The 18,422-nt window shown below is 49.4% G+C and overlaps 1 protein-coding gene across 2 annotated transcripts; it reads right to left on the minus strand.

Moving 5' to 3' along the window:
• Positions 1-2,851: 2,851 nt before the first annotated feature.
• Positions 2,852-13,540, minus strand: C2CD2L (C2CD2 like). 2 transcript variants are annotated; one of them, XM_027835694.1, is made up of 14 exons: positions 13,184-13,540; positions 10,909-11,004; positions 10,248-10,364; positions 9,943-10,053; positions 9,349-9,465; positions 9,110-9,245; positions 8,681-8,789; positions 8,409-8,473; positions 8,197-8,324; positions 7,912-8,086; positions 7,284-7,385; positions 6,945-7,078; positions 6,262-6,547; positions 2,852-3,938 (listed from the first exon to the last, which is right to left on the minus strand). In XM_027835694.1, the coding sequence occupies exons 1-14, from the start codon at positions 13,538-13,540 to the stop codon at positions 3,727-3,729; spliced, it is 2,145 nt and encodes a 714-aa protein (XP_027691495.1). In that variant the 3' UTR covers positions 2,852-3,726. The 2 variants fall into 2 exon arrangements, with proteins under 2 accessions (XP_027691495.1, XP_027691494.1); XM_027835693.1 differs by having other exon boundaries at positions 6,945-7,081.
• Between the last annotated feature and the right edge of the window lie 4,882 nt (positions 13,541-18,422).

Genomic DNA, 18,422 nt, shown 5'->3' on the forward strand with positions numbered 1-18,422 from the left:
ATCCATCAGCTCTATCAGGGGTGGGAAGAATGTTTCATTATGAGTCCTTTAGAATCGTGGTTGGTCATTCCACAAATCAGATTCCCTAAATCTTTCAAAGTTGTTTGTTTTTACAATATTATTATCACTGTATAATTTGTTCTCCTGATTTTGTTCATTTTGCATCAGTACATCAATTCATATGTCTTCCTAGGTTTCTCTGAAACCAGCCCCTTCATCTTTTCTTAAAACAATAGCATTCCTCATATTCTTATAACATAATGCAGCTAGGTGGCACAGTAAATAGAGATATGGACCCAGAATCAAATAGAGCAGAGTTAAAATTTGGTTTTAGACACTTTCTACCTGTATGACTCTGGGCAAGTAATTTAGCCTCTGTTTGCCTCAGTTTCCTGAACTATAAAATGGGGTGTAATAGCACGTATTGGGTAGCTGGGTAGCATATGAATAGAATGTTAAGCTTGGAGTCAGGAAGGCTCATCTTCTCCTGCCTCAGAAACTTACTAGCTGTGTGACCCTGGGCAAGTCACTTCATCCTGTTTGCCTCAGTTTTCTCATCTGTAAAATGATCTGTAGAAGGAATGACAAACCACTCCAGTATCTTTGCCGAAAAAACCCCAAATGTGATCGTGAAGAATTGGACACGACTGAAATGACTCAACAACAGGCTGTTAGATGGGAGTAAAATCCTAGGCTACATGTAATCTCTGGGAAGAGTCATTCTGGATCATTCAAATAGTATAGTTTAAGGACAAGAACCTGTCACACAGTTAGAAGACCTGGTTTTGGGGGCAGCTAAGTGGTGCAGTGAATAGAGTTTGTGGCCTGAGGACAGGAAGATTCACCTTTGTAAGTTCAAATCTGGCCTCGGATACTTCTTAGCTGTGTGACCTTGGGCAAGTCACTTAACTGTTTGCCTCAGTTTCCTTATCTGTAAGATGAGCTGCAGAAGGAAATGGCAAACCCCTATAGTATCTTTGCTGAGAAAACCTCAAATGGGGTCATGAAGAATCGGACACAACTGAGAAATGACTGAAAGGTACCTATCTCTCAGGGTTATTGTAAGGATCAAATGAGAAAATATTTGCAAAAAGTGCTTAGCAAAGTACCTGGAACAAATAGTTTTAATAATCCCTGTGCTGTAGTATAGTTTGATATCTGGTAATGCTAGGCTCCCTTCCTTATCTCTTTTTTTCATGATTTCCCTTGACATTCTTGACCTTTTGTTCCTCCAGATGAATTTCATTATTATTTTTGATTAGTATGGCACTGAATCAGTAAATTAATTTAGGTAGTATCATTTTCATTATACCAGCAGGGCCTAGCAATCAGCAATTAATCTTTTCTCCAACTTTTTAGGTCTGTCTGTATTTCTGTCAAAAGTGTTTTGTAATTGTCCTCTTATCATTCCTCTCTATGTATGTGTTGGTAGGTGAACTCTCCTGTATTTCTTTCCGGCCATCATATCACACTCTCTTCTTTGTGGGCTCTGGGGTAGAGGGCACCCCAACACCTCTGGAATCAGACGTGGTTATTCTTTTTCTCCACCCCTTTAATGATCCTAACTTCTCCCCACCCTCTAAAACAACCTTCTCCACCTGATCCATTCCTGATGTAAATATTATTTAGCTTCCAATCAGGAAGGGCTAACTGAGGTAGAAAAAGCCCTGGACTAAGGAGTCAGGAGACCAGATTTAGCATCTAAGTGTGTGTGTGTGTGTGTGTGTGTGAATCTTTAACAAGTTTATTTCATTTCTTTGAACCTCACACATCTAAAAAATGGGAATATTGCCTCTTAAAGGTTCTTAGAAATCACCCAAACCACACCCTTTCCTCTAACAGATAAAGGCCTAGAAGAGGTGACCGTCCATTAATAGACTCAGACCTACAGCCGGCAGGGTTCTAGTCCGACTCCCTAATTTTACAGGAGAGGAAAAAGAGGTCCACGGAGGGTAGGTAACTCGTCCAAAGTCACTGAGGTAACTAACATCGGAGGCAGGATTTTGATTCCTCTTTGGGTCCTCCCCCGTACTTTATCTCTTCATCCTGCATGATGAAATCAACTTGAAAACTCACATCTCAACAACCCCCCCAGCCCCTGGGGCCTCTTCCTCCTTCTAGAGTGAGAGTGTGGAAGGGAGACAGTGGAGCTCCTCCCAGCTCTGTAAGGACAGCGTGCAGGGAATTCTCCCACCTGGCTGCTCTTCTGGACTTCACGATCTCCAGAAACTCAACATTCTGTAAGACAAAATCAACTCGGAAACTCACATCTCCTGAGAGAATTTCCCACCCCAGCCTCAGAACTCATTGTACCCCAGAGCCCAACTTTAAGCTTTTTTGTGCGTGTTCCCTTTCGTTAGATTGTGAGCTTCTAGAGAGCAGGGGCTGTCTTATGCCTTTCTTTGGATCCCAGTAGTAGGTGTTTAATTACTGCTTACTGAGTCTGAATTAGAAGTAAGCTGCTCCCTGGCCTGACCTGTATTAAGGACTGCCTTCCTTATCACTTCCTCTATACGACCCAACACACAGCCGTACAACCAGGTACTCAAGGCTTTTGGATAAGATGAGAGGCTCTCATCTGTCTAGTTTGAGGAAAGTTTGCCTAACCCAAAGACTAAGTTCACACAAGATAGCCCCTGTGACCCAGCTGGCTGCAGGGATGTGGAGGGAAATTCCTGCCTCCCCTTTCCCTAGTTCATGCTTCAATGGTCCTCCTACCCATCAGGCATTTTACAGATGAACTTCACACAAATGCCACTAAATCCCAGCCCCTCTCAGCCTCCCTAAGCCTGTCACCCCTTCCCTCCTGCTAGTGGTTCCATCTCCCAACTCATAGAAGATTGACTACTGGTTTTTGTAAACTCCAATTTAATTTTAATTCAATAAGTTAAGTTCCAGGCCATCACACAGCAATGGAAATCATTATCTCCTGAAATTCACAAAGGTGCAGAATTAACGCTTCCTCCTTCATCACACATTCCTTAAATAAAAGCCAGTCATGGCCGATACTGGCCTGGGGAAAGTTCCCGCCTGGCCCCTGGCTCTTTCCTTCTGCCTATGGAGAAGGCATCGAGTACAAAAACAGTAATAAAGAGGGAGGGAGGGGTATGGAGGGTGTTGCTGAGGGGGGGAATACCTGCCCCCCATCCCGGGCACCGGCCCGGCTTCCTATGAGCTGCCAATGTACCGTAGGGCAGACATTGGTGCTGGTCTGAGTGATGATCTGAGGCCTAGATACCCCAGGCCAAAGGAAAATGCCCTATCCTCGGGCAAGAAAGAAAGGGCACCTAGGAACGAGGCCCTCTTTTGTCCTCTCACTCAACCCCCAGCCCACTAAGGGTCAGAGACCACATGTATAAATAGAATAAATAAAGGGAGAGGGAAACTTTGCGGGGCTGGACATCCTGGGACTTCTATGAGGGGACAATATCATCAGTAGGCACCGAGTTCTGGGTGCAGCCCATGTGAACCAGGACGGAGCCCTCCTGCATGCTCCCTGCCCTTAACTACCCTCTCCTTGGTTCTCAGAATTGGATGTCTGACACTCTTACTCCTCATCATGAGTACCCAGAAAACTGGCCCCAAAGCCCAAGGCTGGGAGGGGTTCCCAGCATCCAGAAGACTGCCCCCAGCCCAGGTTGCCAAGGGGCTGGTAAGGGGTGTGGTAGGGGGAGGGCAGGGCTGAAATCTCAGCCCTTTTCCGGTCCTGTGGTAGTTGGGAGATGCTCAGAGCTGGGGACTGGGACTGCCATTGGCCTTGGGTTTGGACTTAAAGGAAAATCGTTTAATGAGGCGCCGGGAGAAGCTGCCAGCCTTCTTTCGGACACTGGGCACGGCAGCCGCATTGGACAGGTCGTCGTGTGACTGGCTCAGTCCTGCCTCCTTCTGTCGTGGTCGCCGGCGGAAGATCAACTTCGTCCCACTTCGAAGGAAACTCACTGTGTGGGGGAGGCAGAGAGCACACTGAGACCCAAGAAGTCCAGAGAGAAACTAGTGCACAGGATTGGGCAAGGAAGGATAAAATCCTAAAGATATAAACATAGTCTAGGGCTGTGGCCTAGAAGGTCCTGGGCATCCTCAGGGCTAGAACTGGAAATACATCAGAGAACATCCTTCCTGTCCCAAAAACGAGGGTAGACTTGGAATCCAGTATGCAGCGTCAAACCCTGCAGCTTAGGGGGGAGTCAGCGTAGGAGCCTAAGCTCTTCAGGCTAGAAAGATGAAGGCTGACAAAGGGGTCCAGGATGGTGGGTGACATCCTCACAACAGGCCATGACATTGTTCAAGATCCTTCCATGGCTCCCTACTGCCTGTTAGGTAAAGTGTTCTCTCCTAAAATAAACTTGGTCTAGATCTCCCCTGGCTCCCATCACACTCTGCCTTATGTTATGTCATGTTATGTCATGTTATACTTATTAATGAACACCTATGCCACTAGAGTAGATGGCAAATTCTTTTTTTTTAATTCTTTTTTTTAAACTTTTAGGCAATTGGGGTTAAGTGACTTGCCCAGGGTCACACGGCTAGTAAGTGTTATGTGTCCGAGGCCGGATTTGAACTGAGGTCCTCCTGACTCCAAGGTGTTCCAAGGTGTTCTATCCACTGTGTCACCTAGCTGCCCCTTAGATGGTAAATTCTCTGGGGGCAAGGGTTATAGTAGTCACTTAATAAATGTTGGCTAAGTTAAACAGAGTTAAATTCAAACTCTCTTTGACCTTCTATAATCTGATTTCTAGCCTTTTCCTATGCTACTTCTATACTACACGATTGAGGCAGATGGGCTTGGAGTCAGTAAAACTCAGTTCAAATTCAGCTTCAGCTACTTAATGGCTGTGTGACCCTGGGCAAGTCATTTCACCTCTGTGCCTCAGTTTCCTCAACTGTAAAACGGGCATAATAATCGCACCTACCTCCCAGGGTTGTGTGAGGATCAAAATAAGATAATTGTAAAAAATGCTTAGCAAAGTACCTGTCACATAATGTGGCACTATATAAATGTTAGCTGTCATTATTATTATATGTAAAGTGAGAATAATAACAGCACCTACCCTACTTAGTTGTTATGAGGATCAAAGGAGAAAACATTTGGGAAGTGCCTAGCACAGTGCCTGGCACATAGAGTGAACACTTGCTCTCTGCCCACCCCCACTCCAACCACTCTTCCAGGTCCAGCCCACAGGTCACCTCTTCTGAGAAGCTTTCTCCGATTCCTCCAGCTGGAAGTGATTTTCCATTCAACTAACTTTTTGTGGTCCCCTACTCTGGGTAATTCATAGTCCCTACAACAACTACAAAGATAAATAGGACGTGGTCCCTGCCCTCGAGGAGATTAAAATCTTTCCTTTTTCAAGCTTTCTTCTCTTTGTTTCTTAACACTTCATTCTGAGTTATAATGATTTTCAATTTTCATGTGTCACATGCCCCCCAGTACTGGAATATAAGATATATGTCAAGGCAGGGTCTATGCTGGACTCCAAGCACCTAGCAGGGCCCTCTCTACGTCTTAAGTGCTTAATGTTTGTTGGACTGTTGACTTGGGCAGGAGTCTTATAAAGCTTGAAAAGAGGTAATTCAGGACCAACTAAGGAAGCCCTACTTGACACAGGAAACAATCAACTTGAAGAACTCATTATCCCAAGCTGAAGCAGAGACTAAACATGTGAAGAGGTTCCTGAAAGGCTGAGATGAATTCACAGAATGCTTAAAGCTAGATAACAGCTATGTGGAACGGATGAGTCAAGAAGGGGAACCAGGATGCCTCGTGGGAAGCCCCTGCACTTTGAGGAGCAGGACAAAGACAATCATTCACTTCCACAAACAATCCTGGTCTGGAATCCTTCTTTGTCTCACCCTATGTGGCAATTCTTATGTCCTCAGGGACAGTGGGGTATGGGATGGGCAGGACTGAAGGTCAAAGTGAGGGAGAGACAGACAGACAGAGAACAAAAACTGGAGTGAAACCTAGAGGAGAAGAGAAACTGGTAAAGAAGAGGAATTAAGACCAAAGGGTAGTCCTGAACCTGTGGGGAGGCATGGAAAACAGGCTTAGAGAGAATGGGGAACTAGCTGGAGCTGTTAGATGCTAGCATCTAAGGAAGCCCTCTCTGTGCTGCACAGGGCACCTGGTGATCTACGGAAGGTAAGGTCTGGCTGCCAGGGCTGTGGCCAATCTGCCCCTGGGTGTCTAATGAATGGATCCTAGGTCACTGACCCATGGGCACCAAAGAAAAAGCTGGGAGAGTCATTCTTCCCCCTCCTTACCTTTGTGGTCCTTGAGGCTTCGGGTCTCCAAGGCTCCCGTAGAACCGGTTTCCGATTCCACATCATCCACAGAAGGCCTTTCTGAAATGTCTGAGCGAGTTGTCTCATCTGTCTCCTGAGTACCTGCTGGACTGGACAGGGCTTCCAGGGGTCCAGGGGATATGGCTGGAGGATCCAGGGGAGTTAAAGAAGGGTCCCCACTGCTCTCTGCCTCACTCTGCATTGAGGCCTCCAGAGAGGCTGCATAACCCAAGGACAATGCCAACTCATCTTGGGCAATAGGAACCTGCGAGAGAGAGACAGGCCGTTAGAGACTGGCAGGACACCCTTCCCAGTCAATTAATAAATCAAAAAAACATTTATTAGGCAATTTCTCTGTACGCCAGGCACTGTGCTAAGCATTGGAGATATAAAGAAAAAGCAAAAATAGGAGCTTACATTTTATTGGGAGGAGAAGGACAAAAACATATATAAATCAGGATCTACCAGATAAATTCAGAGTAGAAGGAAGGTAATTTTGGAGGGGATGACACTAGCAACTGGTGGTGGGGATGGGGGCCTCCTGGATAATGTGGTACTTGATATGAGTCTTAAAGGAAACCAGGGATTCTGGGAATTGTTTGGGAGGGAAAGCCTTCACAAGGCACAGCCAGTACAAATGCACAGAGAGAGAGGATGGTGACCTTGGAGACACCAGAGATGATGAGGGTGCTACGCTTGGTGGGGGTCTTCTTAGCTGGCCGTCCACTGGGCTCTGTCAGCTGCCGGATTGCCGTTTCTGCTACAGGGTCCAGGCCGTTGGAAAGGTGGCTGTCTCCTGCTGGAGAGTATATACCTATCAGTGTTCCTTGTCATCTAGATCCCAGAGTCCTTCATGGGAACAGGGCTCTCCCAGCCCAGCTCCCAATTGCTTTGATATCTGGTGCCTGAGTGTTGGCATCATTCTATGGCACTACCACCTACCCTGCAGCTTCCCACTGTGGTCACTGAACACAACCCCCCCCACACACACACACACTCACGGCTGCTGCTAGGGGAGGCACTGCTGGGGACGCTGCTCTCACTCAGCACGGTTGTGGTTTTCTCTGTTACCTCCACCTTGGATGGGGAGCGGGATGGGGAGTCTACAGATAAGGAGAAAGATCAATGAGTTGACAGCACCCTCATTTGGCCCCCACACACACATATAACTTTTCTACGTAAGTCAACACTAAAGGTACTAAGTAGCTTAGGGCCAGAGAAAGGAAATGCAGGTGCTAGGAGAGAGGGAAGAGGCATAAAAAACCCACTGGTGTATGGACAGAGACCACAGAGACCCAGAAGGTGGGACAGAGAGACTGGAGAAAAGAGGAGAGAAGAGACTGAAGCGAATGAAGAAGGAAGAAAGGAGACAGACTGGGAGTAAAGGGCAAAATGGAACACAGAAGGGACTGGAGACTGTGTGCCCAGATATGGGGAGACAGAGACAAGGGAGAGTGACGCTAGAAAGGCCACCACACCCAAGTCAGAAGCCACCGTGGAGCTCAGGGTCTGCTGCCATGCTTTTGCCATCCCTTCTCCAGAAGGCTAAGGTCAAGCTTAGCTGACCACAGCCCTGTCTCTGAGGGCTCCTTGCTCCTTCCCAAGCCTCTCCATTGTCTCTCCTTTTACCTAGCTTGCCATCAGCCCGAGGCCGGGACTGGACAGTAGTCACTGTGGTGACAATGGTGCCATCAGGCATGATGGTACGATCCAATTCAATCTTTTTGGTGGGTGTGATGCTGGGTCGTGGGGTAGGTGGGGCTGGGCTGCTCAGGTTCCCAGGGGAGCCCTCTTCATATAAGAGCTACCAGGAAAAAGGAGAACACAGAAAATGGGCATCAGGATGCCACCCTTCATCCTGATGGCCCTCCATATGGATGTTGCCTCCCCCCCACCAAGGGGTCAGTTTCTCACCTCTACTGCTAGAGTGGCAGCTGGTCCTGAGGTCTTTCCTGGCCCAGGAGTCAGGGGACATAGCTGCCTTCTGGATGTCTGCCTGGAGGGGGAGCCCACAGGCAGTGTGGTGTGGCCCAAGAGTACATCTGCGGAAAACGAGGGTGGGGTGGTAAGCGATGCCCAGGTGCACCTCACCCCACTCCCAGGATACCCTCCCCATGCACACTCACTGTCTCCAACACTGCTGCTCCTTAGCACCTTCAGCGTCAGCTCCCGGCTCTGGGGACCTATTTCCCTGTGGGTCAAGGAAGGGGTCAGGGGAAGATTGCTGAAGCTGTATCTTCTTAAGCAACCCCTCTCCTCCCTGTCTTGGAGCCATCACCCTCCCAGGGTCCCATTAAGTTAAGGGCAATTGACCAGGGTCATCTCCTAGAGGCAGCTTCAGGATGCCAGGACAACATGCAAGGTCATATGCGAGAAAGAGAGTTATGAGATTCCTTACAGAAGCAGTTCGTCCATCCACTCAACGTCTGGAGCAGCTCGTACTGGTTTCGTCCACTTCTGCTGCTGAGGGCTGTCCAGCTCCGCCACACAGCATAGCTCTCCATTTTCTGAAAGGGAACCAGAGGAAAAGTCAGAGACTGGACAGGGTACAAAGATCATTTAGAGCTGAAAGGGACCTTAGAGATCATCAGGTTTAACCTCCTCATTTTATGTGTGAAGAAATTGAGCGTTTGCAAAAGGCAGTGACTTGCCCAAGGTAACACAGCTAAAAAAATTACAAGCCAGGATCAGACCCCTAACTCAAAACATTCCAACCATACTAAAAAGAGCAAAAGTCGAAGAGTCACGAAGGAAGAAAACTGGTTTAAAGATATAACATCAGAACCTCAGTTGCCCCAACAGCTCCTCCCCAACTCCAATTACTCACCTCCTGCCTCATCTCCTGTCTCGCCTCCTGTCTCACCACTTATATGGGTTGCTCTTAACTGCCGTAACAGAAGCCGAATGGGCTTGGGGGCAGCTGGTTGAACCGGGGGCCCTGTGGTTGGCTTCTCGCAGGATACCTAAGAACAGTTGGAAAGGGAAAGGAGATGTTCAAAGTCCTGAGAAGGAGAGATTATAGGATACAGCCCATGATTTCATCCCTGATCTCAGGTGTCTACTCACCATGCCCCCGGGAGCTGGACAAGCCCTGAGGTTCACCATCATGGCAGGTTCTGTACTGACAATGGTATTCTTAATCAACTTCTCAATAGTAGACAGATCCACCTGTTCCTCACTTCTCTGCAACGATGGCAAAGAGAGGGTAAGGAACCACAGCCCCCTTGCCTTCTCCCCTTTATTCAGTTGTGTCTGACTGACCCCATTTGGGGTTTTCTTGGCAAAGATATTGGAGTGGTTTGCCATTTCCTTCTACAGCTCATTTTACAGATGAGGTGAAGTGACTTGCCCAGGGTCACACAGCTAGTCTGAGGTAGGATTTGAACTCAGGTCTTCCTGACTCCAGGCCCAGCACTCTATCCTAGCTGTACCACCTAGCTGCCTTCTCCCTTAGCTATCCCTGATTCTCCATTGAGATTTTCCTCAGCTACCTCCTAATTCCCCTCCTCTCTCTAATCCACTTTCCCTTGGTCCCCTCTTATCTAATCCTCCAGGCCTTCTCAACCTATTCCAGCCTCCTATCTCACTTAGTCTCTTCCCACCTTACCCTAACTACTCTCTACCACGTTACCTGCTTCCCCCCAACCCCAACCTACTCACCTCCTTTCCCTGCAGCTTGGGACAAACAGTTATGTTTGGCTCAGGACAGTCTTTGAAGGCCCAGGATACCAGCAACCCCTCATTGGCTATTTCTTTCAGGTTGACCTTCAACTAGAGATAGAATGGGGGGGGGAGGTAGAGGAGGCACATGGGTCTAGTGCTTGCCCATCCCCTGTCACTTCTCTTCAGATTATCTTCCTGGTCTCCATTCCCAAAAGGAGATTGTGATTGAAACCTCAAAACCTGAGGCAACCTCATCTTCTTCTCCTTACGCCTAGTTCCCAATTTCCCCCTTTCCCCTCTACCTGTGCTGGAAGAGTCAGGGTGACGTGGTAGGTCTCCATGGAGACGGCAGCCGGGGACTGCTGGGTCACCGAGATTGGGAACTGAACCTCCTCAGCAGATAGCTGGCAGTGAAGGACCTGAGACAGGCGCAGGGAGGAGCGAGAAGCACAGCTTCAGGCCTCCTCTCTAGCTTCTCTCTCTGGGCACACATTTCAACACAGCTCCTTCCCCTACTCCTTATCACGGATCTCTGGGGAACTACAGGAAACCCCAGGACTTTGCCACAAGCATTACCTCAAGGCCAGAGCTGTGCTAGGCACTGGGGTGGGGGTGGGGGGGGGAAGATGAAGTTTAGCTAAGTCATGGTCCCTGCTCTGGGAAAGTCTAGTGGAGAGACAGGATACATACATGGATAACAATAACACACATGATCGTTTTTTTATCCCATCAGAGAGACAAAAAAAAAACCAAAAGGCACTGTGATGTGAGGGGGGAGGAAGGGCATTGAGAGGGTTGTTATGGAAGGCTTTCTGGAGGAGGTGGCAAATGAGTTGGGCTAGAATTCAACAGGTAAAGGGAATAAAAGGAAAGGTATAGAGAACTGATTGATAGGACTCTAGGAGTTCACCCTATGGATCCAGAGTTGGCTATGGCCCACCCAACCACTATCCCACCCCTCACCATGCTGTGCTCTGATTGCTCCACGCAGGTCACATGACTGATAGAAGCATTGGGTGGAAGCTGGGGTATCTCTTCGAAAGTGATCTGGATGGAGCTCTAGAAAAACGATTAGGGGTTGAGAGAAGGGTCAGGCTCCCTGGAGCTGACCCTACCCCCATCAGAATTGGTCTGTTTCCATCTGGCCAGGTTCCTGGAAGCTGCGGTCACTTCAGCTGCAGGGTTGGCTCCTGGCCTCCCCCTGGACCAAGACCTGGGTACAGGGAGCTCTCCCTTCTAAAAACCCCTCCCCACCAGGGGGCCTGGTTGATGTCACTTCTTCAAAAAGAAGCTGGGGGGAGGCAGGGCCCAGAAGACAGAAACACCTGTTCACCCTGAAATTCATTCTCCCCACCCCCAAGCAAAGAAGGCTACTGATTATCCTCTTAAAACCCAAGGAGAGGGGACCAGGATGCAATAATAATGACAATAACTCATAATTATTGATTGCTTTAAAGTTTACAAACATTATTCCTAAATATCGAAATGCTGGGGAAGGAGTGGTTAAAGCCTAGGGCTTGTACTGAGGATAGAAATCTATTGGGTAGAATGTTTCAGGCTGACACATGGGGGTGGTGTTGGAATTTTTTTTTTTTAAGGATAAGGGAGGGGAAGAGAAACTAAGTGTCAGAAATAGAGAGGTTTTGAGAATATAATCTTGTCCCAAGACCAGCAATATCTACTGAGCTAGGCATGGCTCTGGGGGACGGAGAGACAGGAAGGACAGCCAGCGTACAGGGTTCAAGTCCCTAAGGGGCCCAGGATATGAGCTAATTCTTCCAGCCAGACACAGGGTGAGATTAAGAAGAAAGCTCCTTAGCTCAAACCTGGGAAGAGCTGCCTCCTAAATCACCCATAGCTCAGCAGGATCGGGATGGGGACACTGTAGATGGCAGGCTCACCCAGGTTCAAGAAGGGGTACAGGCCAGGAAGAGCTCACTGGTTGGGGGAGGGGCCCAAGTTGGCTCCTTCCCTAGGACTTATTGGCGAAGGGAGCAAATCCCCAGAGCTCATTTGCCTGGCAAAACAAGTCAGTAAGTGCTTCTGATCTAGCAGCCTCCCCCCATTCCTGGCTCAGACCCACCCAGGAAAGGCAGATGGATGCTGCTCAGGGCCCCAGACTCCCAACAACTAGGGGAGTTCAATGTTCAGCTGAGTTGGCAATCTTAGAGAAACCTCTCTTCACCTGAGGACAAGGTGCACAGAGATGGGCACAGGGGAGGGACAGGTCAAGGTTTGGACTGTCAACTGCCCCCTTGACCCTAGAAGGGCACAAGAGGGAAATATAACAAGTCTGTGTAGCTGCTAATTCTTCAGATCTATTAAGGGAACTGGAGAGGGACAGGACTACTAGTTTAATAAGGAATCCCCTCCAGGAACCGAGCTAACTTCCTAGGGGGTGGAGGTGGAAGGGGGGGGCAGAAATAAAATGCTTGGGCTGGGCTGGTAAGGGGCTCCAGAGGAGGGAAGTCCAGCCCCCTCCACCCCAGTCTCGTGACAAATGCTTTCTGCCCCACTTCCTTAGTGGTCAGATGTCCCATGGTGCAATCCTGGGGACGTGAACTGATCCCTGGCCAGGTTAGAGCCTCTGACTGACCCTCGGGGGTCAGATCCAATTGGGTCCCAAGCATCTCATATGAACAACTCCCCTCTAACCCCATCCATCTATCTATACAGAAAAAGACAGAGGGACTGAAAGAGCTGAGACTGGCAGGGAGGAGGCAGGTAGCACTAGATTTTGGAGGGAAGGTCAGGGATTTGGGACATGGAGAGTGCCTGCTAGAGGAGAGGGCGATAGCAACCAGGTAGATTCCTAAGGTAGCTCGGTGCTTCCTATCCAACCGGCAACCCTCCCACCCCCCAATCACCATCACCAGCACCACCAATACCAGAGCTCCAGGTGGAGAAGCAGCTCCCAGAACACAGGGATTAGCGTTGCTATGAGAACAGCAACTTCTCCGCCGGTTTTGGAGCAGTAAGGTTCCCCCGCCCACGGGGACTGGTGATTGGGGGCACAGAGCGGTCCCTGTACCCCTCACCTTCACCCACACCTCTTTCTTCTAGTTGGAGGATTTAGAGGAGGAGGGGAGGGCTGAGGGGTATGCCAAGCTGCCACACACACACGCACACACACACGCACACGCACACACACACGAGACCTGCTTTTGGTGCACCTGAACAGCTCTGCTGCTCCGAACGGGAAAGTGGAACCAAGCCCCCAGACCCCCCTCCGACTTACCCTATTCCTGCAGGCCTGCTCATTAAGCGCTCGCACCCAAGCTCGCTGCCAGTTTTCCCGGAAAGACTTGAAGGCGAAGAGTGAGGCCAGGAGGCCCCGGACACCTGGCTCCTCCGGGACGCCGGCCCGGTTGGACCGTAGGCGCAACAGGGAGCGCCACACTCCCAGCTCTCGTAGCGACCCCCCCGGCTCGGCCACCCCGAGCCCCGACCCCGGCCCCCGGCCCCGGCGCGCTCGCCCCAGCCATACGCCTCGGGCGTACTGCAGCAGCCAGCCGGCCACGGTGAGCAGCGAGGCGGCGAAGAGGAGCAGCAGAGCCGCCCAGCCCACGTCCCACCGCCCCCAGCCCGGATCCATGCTCCGCGCGCCTCCCCGGCTCGGGCTCAGCAGCCGCCTCGGGGGAGCATGGTCCGGGCAGCCCTGCGGCCGGGGAGCGGGGACGGGCGCGGGCTCGGCTGGAGCCCGGGACTTCTTAGGGCTCGGAGGCAGCCGGGGCGGGGGCCCGGGCGCCGGGCTCGCTCTCGCTCTCGCTCTCGCTCTCGCTGGCGCCGGGTTCTCTCGCTTCGCCCGGTCACATCGCGGGCCGGCGGCGGCGGCTCAGCCCGGGCTCTCTCTCCCTCTGCCTCCCCCCCCGGCCTGCCTGCCTGCCTCCTGCCCGCCTCCTGCCCGCCGCGCTGGCTCCGCCGGAGCTGGCTCCGGCTCCGATCGATCGGGGGCTCCGGGGGCTCGGGCCGGCGCGGGGAGGGCTGCGTGCGCAGAACTGACACTGACAACACAGCCGACGCCCCGCCCCCACCGCGCCTTAAAGGGGCCGCGCCCGACCGGGCGGGGCGTCGGCGGAGCCGGGAGCCCTGGGGAAGCCGCCCGCCATCGGGCGGGGGCTGGGGGTTCCGAGGAGGCGGGGTCGTCACTCGCCTCCCCATCCTGGGATGGGGGGAAGTGCGCACACCCTGCATCCCCACGCGCACCAGCGGGAGTCGGTGCAACCTTCAGAGTTGCCTTTCACTGTCCCCGACCCCCGCCCCTTCTTCTCCTGCCTGAGGTCACGTCCCTGGGGGACTTCGCTGACCCCGAGGGAGCCAGGGCGCTAGCAAAGTTCTATCCGCCTTCCAGAGCCACTTGTCCCTGCACCCTGTCACACCTCCATGCCCCCTTCTGGGCTGGAACAGGGATGAGGGGCGTCCCATGGCAGGGTCAAATGTAGGAGCTAGAGAAAAGAGGTGTACTTGGATGTGAGGGATCCTGGCCAAGTGGGAAGCCAGGGGATGAAACTGGGAGGAGGCGGGGGCCGGGGAGGGGGGCGGGGGGCCAGGATGCGCTGGAATGAACGCCTTGCCTCCTGCAGCTATGTATAGAGATTCCGTGCCTTCGAATCCTGTTTCCAGGTGTTAGGGCCCTGGGAGGAATCTGGTGTCGGTTCAGCTTTTGAATTCTGTCCTCGGTCTAGCTAAACACTTCCATTGGAATACCTCCTGCCTATGGAACCGGACGGACTAGATAGTTTGGGTGGTGGTGGGGTAAACGCCATGGGAACATCAATAGCGACGCTTCGAAGACTCAGACACCTGAAAGCCCCAAGCGGAAATCAAAGAAGGGGGCATTGTGGACGTACTCTGTCCAGCCCTGGCTGTGGGAACCAGGGAAGAGTGATTCTGATATTAATTTAACCCCAATAGTATAGGATCGGGGCTATTCACTACCTGCCAGGAGATTAAGGGACGGGGCGGGTAAGGAGGGGTGCAGAATGAAGCCCCTGTTGAAAACAGCTTCTTAGATTATTGCTTTTCGCTAATAATCTCATCCTAAAAAACACTGAAAGGGTGTAGGTAGGCACTCAGCCCCTTCCCTTGGAGAAGGGAGGAGAAGGGGTTAAATGTCTCCCTTTTCCTTCCTTCTTGCCCCCTCCCCCCAACTCATAAATCCAGCTATTAGTCAGGGGAGTGACCCAAAGCAGAGTAAACAATGGAGTCCGAGAGGTTGGAGAGCAGGACCGGGCGGATCCGGGCTGGGTTATAGCCGTGCCAGCCCCAGGGGGCCTGAGGGGGGTGGGGATGCAAGCTTCAATGAGGTCGGCTCAAGGCCCTACAACGCAGCACTTCTCCTTGGGAGGCTTAGAAAGCGCTGGAGTTTCTCAGGTTTATGTCCCTAATCCCCAGGGGATTTAGGGGACTGGAGATTTAGGGAGTAGACTACAGGTTTTTTGGCCTGAAGGAGTGGTTAGTAGTTGGAAGAGTGGCTGGGGTTGGGGGAGCGTATTCTTCCGGAAGGCAGCCAAAAGCTATGTTTCCATATCCAGGCCCTCTTATCTGAGCAAAGTGTACACATCAAAGCCTAACTCAAGGTCCACTTCCAGAAATCCAGAAAGCACTCTCCAACTACTTTGGTGGCCACAAGTCCCTCTTGTCTTCGAACACAGCGGCATCTCTTCTAGGCAGCAGGCTAGGATGGTGAAAAAAAAACACAGGACCCGGGTTCAAATCCAGCCTCTAATGTTGATGCTAACGAGCAAATATTTTAGCACTTAAGAGTCATAGAAAAGTAAAACAGAAAGGATTTTACAGCCCTTTACTTAAGGAATTGAGGCCCTGAGAATCCAGAAGTCTTGCCCAAGATCATACAGTTAACTGTTGTAGGCTGTCATTTATCCCTCTTAGGTTCCTAACTAGTTTGTAGGCTCCTGGGGAAGGGAACCATATCTGAAATCCCTCACTGAGTTGGCTTCAAAGAATTACAATATTTCCTCAGCCAGAGGGGAGGATCCAGAGGGAATGGAGATTACTCAAGAGGCTGGGAGGGACTACAAATTCAGCCCAGTAGTGGGGTGTATAACTATGATCTCCTTTTAAGCCCACAGAGGAAAAATCTAACGATTGGCTACGGGAATCAGTCACACCCCTTAGGCCAATATAAAAGAGGCAAGCCGTGGAGAAGCTTGAGAGGGCTTCACTTCTAGCTAGAAATAAAAGTAAAATTCGGGGTCCTGTTTGTCTGGTTCCTCCTCAGTCTCCTTTGTTGTATCATTGGTTTGAGGGTCCCTCAGAGCTCTGTCCTGAGTCCTTTTCTTTTCCATCTCTATGACTTTGTCCCTTAGTGAGAGGGCAGGGAAGGGAACACAGCTAAAGAGGCAAGGCTTCCTAAGGGGTAGACAAGAATGTGCCAAGCAACTCAAACTACTACCGTTACCCCCAACCACCAACTCATTTCAGATCCCCAATAAGGTGAGCCCAAGATCCCAAACCCAAGAGCCTTGGAACAGGGCTTCCAGTCAAGCACCCACAACTATCATCTATCAAAGGGGCTCTTGTGGAGATACCATGTGGCAGCTGCTTCCTTAGCCACTACATTAGCCACAGCAAAAAATGGTCTTGCCACTCAGATCCTCGGCCTTACATCTCCTGTGCTGCTTCACCACAAGAACCATGGGGCTCTTCTCTTTGACTCGAATTTAAAACTTAGATGTGTCATCTTCCCCATTAGAAGCTCTTTGCCTTCCTTTTCTATTTGTGTCCCCTGTGCTTTGTACAGAGTAAGCCCTTAATAAATGCTATTTCATTTATCTCCCATGGGTTCATAAGTAAATCACTGTGCAAACTTTAAATCTCTATGTAAATGTCAGCTGTTATTCAACTTCCAAATTTATATATATATATAGCTCTACTCTTTTGCTTGGATTACAGTACCACATGACCAATTGCTTGCTGGACATCTCCACCTGGATAGACATCAAAGGCAACATGTCCCAAACAGAACTCATTATATTTCTTTTTTTTTTAAATTCCAAATTTATACACCAAAAAAAATTAGCATTTCTCTTTACAAATAACACAAAAGGAAGATTGTATATGAAAGTAAGGATCTCTTCCATTCTTCTTACTTTAAAAAAAAAAAGTATATAATATAGGGCACCTAGGTGGTGCAGTGGATAGAACTGTGACCTTGGAGTCAGGAGGACCTGAGCTCAAATGTGACCTCAGATACTTGACTCTTACTAGCCCTGTGTCCCTGGGCAAGTCACCATTGTCTCACACACACACACACAAAAGTGTATAACAAATTTAAACTGTTACTTTCAAAACTGTCCTTTTTGTTCCTTCTATACTCAATTTGCACACTCTTAAAATTGTATCAATGACCGACATTTTTCTTTTTTTTTTGGTATCATCATTGATAACTTCTACCCCAATTAAAGACAGAAAGAAGAAAAATTCCTTGTAACAAAATAAACATAGTCAAGCAAAATAAATTCATACAGTAGCCATATCCAAACATATGTATTTCTCTGCCATCCTGTATAAAATAAAATACTTAGGGTTACAAAAGAAACCAATTATATTGAAATACATTTTTTATCAAAATATGACATGCTTCATCTTAGGTAGGTCCTCTGGGGACACAGCTTTCTTTGATTGTCATACTTAAGTCAAAATTTTTTTTATTTAGGATGTATTTATTAATCACTTTCTATATACAAGTATCTAGACTTAGAGATAAATGAAGGGTGCAGTCCTTATTCTGTATTGAGGCATCCACCCCCAGCTCCCTAGAGCTGTTAGAATGATATTCTCTGCTTTTGTGACTATACAATCTAGCCCATCACCCAAAGTAGAATGATCTCTGCTAGGTTAGGGAGCCTGGGGCCATGAGGTTCTCCAGGTCCTCAAGTGGGGGAAGGTGTGGCCAATACCTAATCTAAACCTCACAGAACAAATCCCCTTAATAAAAGGATTTGTTCTGTAAAACCCAGATCCAGTCAAAAGGCCTCCCCTAAGGACCCAGAAGCCCACACCTGGCCTTGAGGCCGAAGGCTCCCCACCCCTGCCAGACCATCACTGATCTTTGGGCATCTAGCCTTTATTTGAATGCCTTGTGGTAAAGAGCTCACCACCTAAGAAGGTGATTCCATTTGGGTGCTCATCTGAATGTTTGAAATTCCTAATCACTCAATGGAGTCTTTGGTACCAGATCATGTAAACGTGAAAACCCATGACATTGTTCTTCTTTGTAATTAACCTCTTACAAACGTTGCATACCCTACACACATGTACACACACATACAATTAAACACTTAGCTTGACCTAGGCTTAAACCACAGAAGTGCCTGTCAAATTTGTTTTTCTTTACAATATCGTCATCATATAAATTGATCTAGTTCTCTTTACATCATTCTGTGTCCTATTTCTCAGGATTCTCTGAAATTACCTCTTTTCTCATTTCTTAGGGTACAATAACATTCCATTAT

This window comes from Vombatus ursinus, unplaced genomic scaffold, assembly GCF_900497805.2.
Source record: "Vombatus ursinus unplaced genomic scaffold, bare-nosed wombat genome assembly UNPS02014816.1, whole genome shotgun sequence".
Classification (NCBI taxonomy): domain Eukaryota; kingdom Metazoa; phylum Chordata; class Mammalia; order Diprotodontia; family Vombatidae; genus Vombatus; species Vombatus ursinus.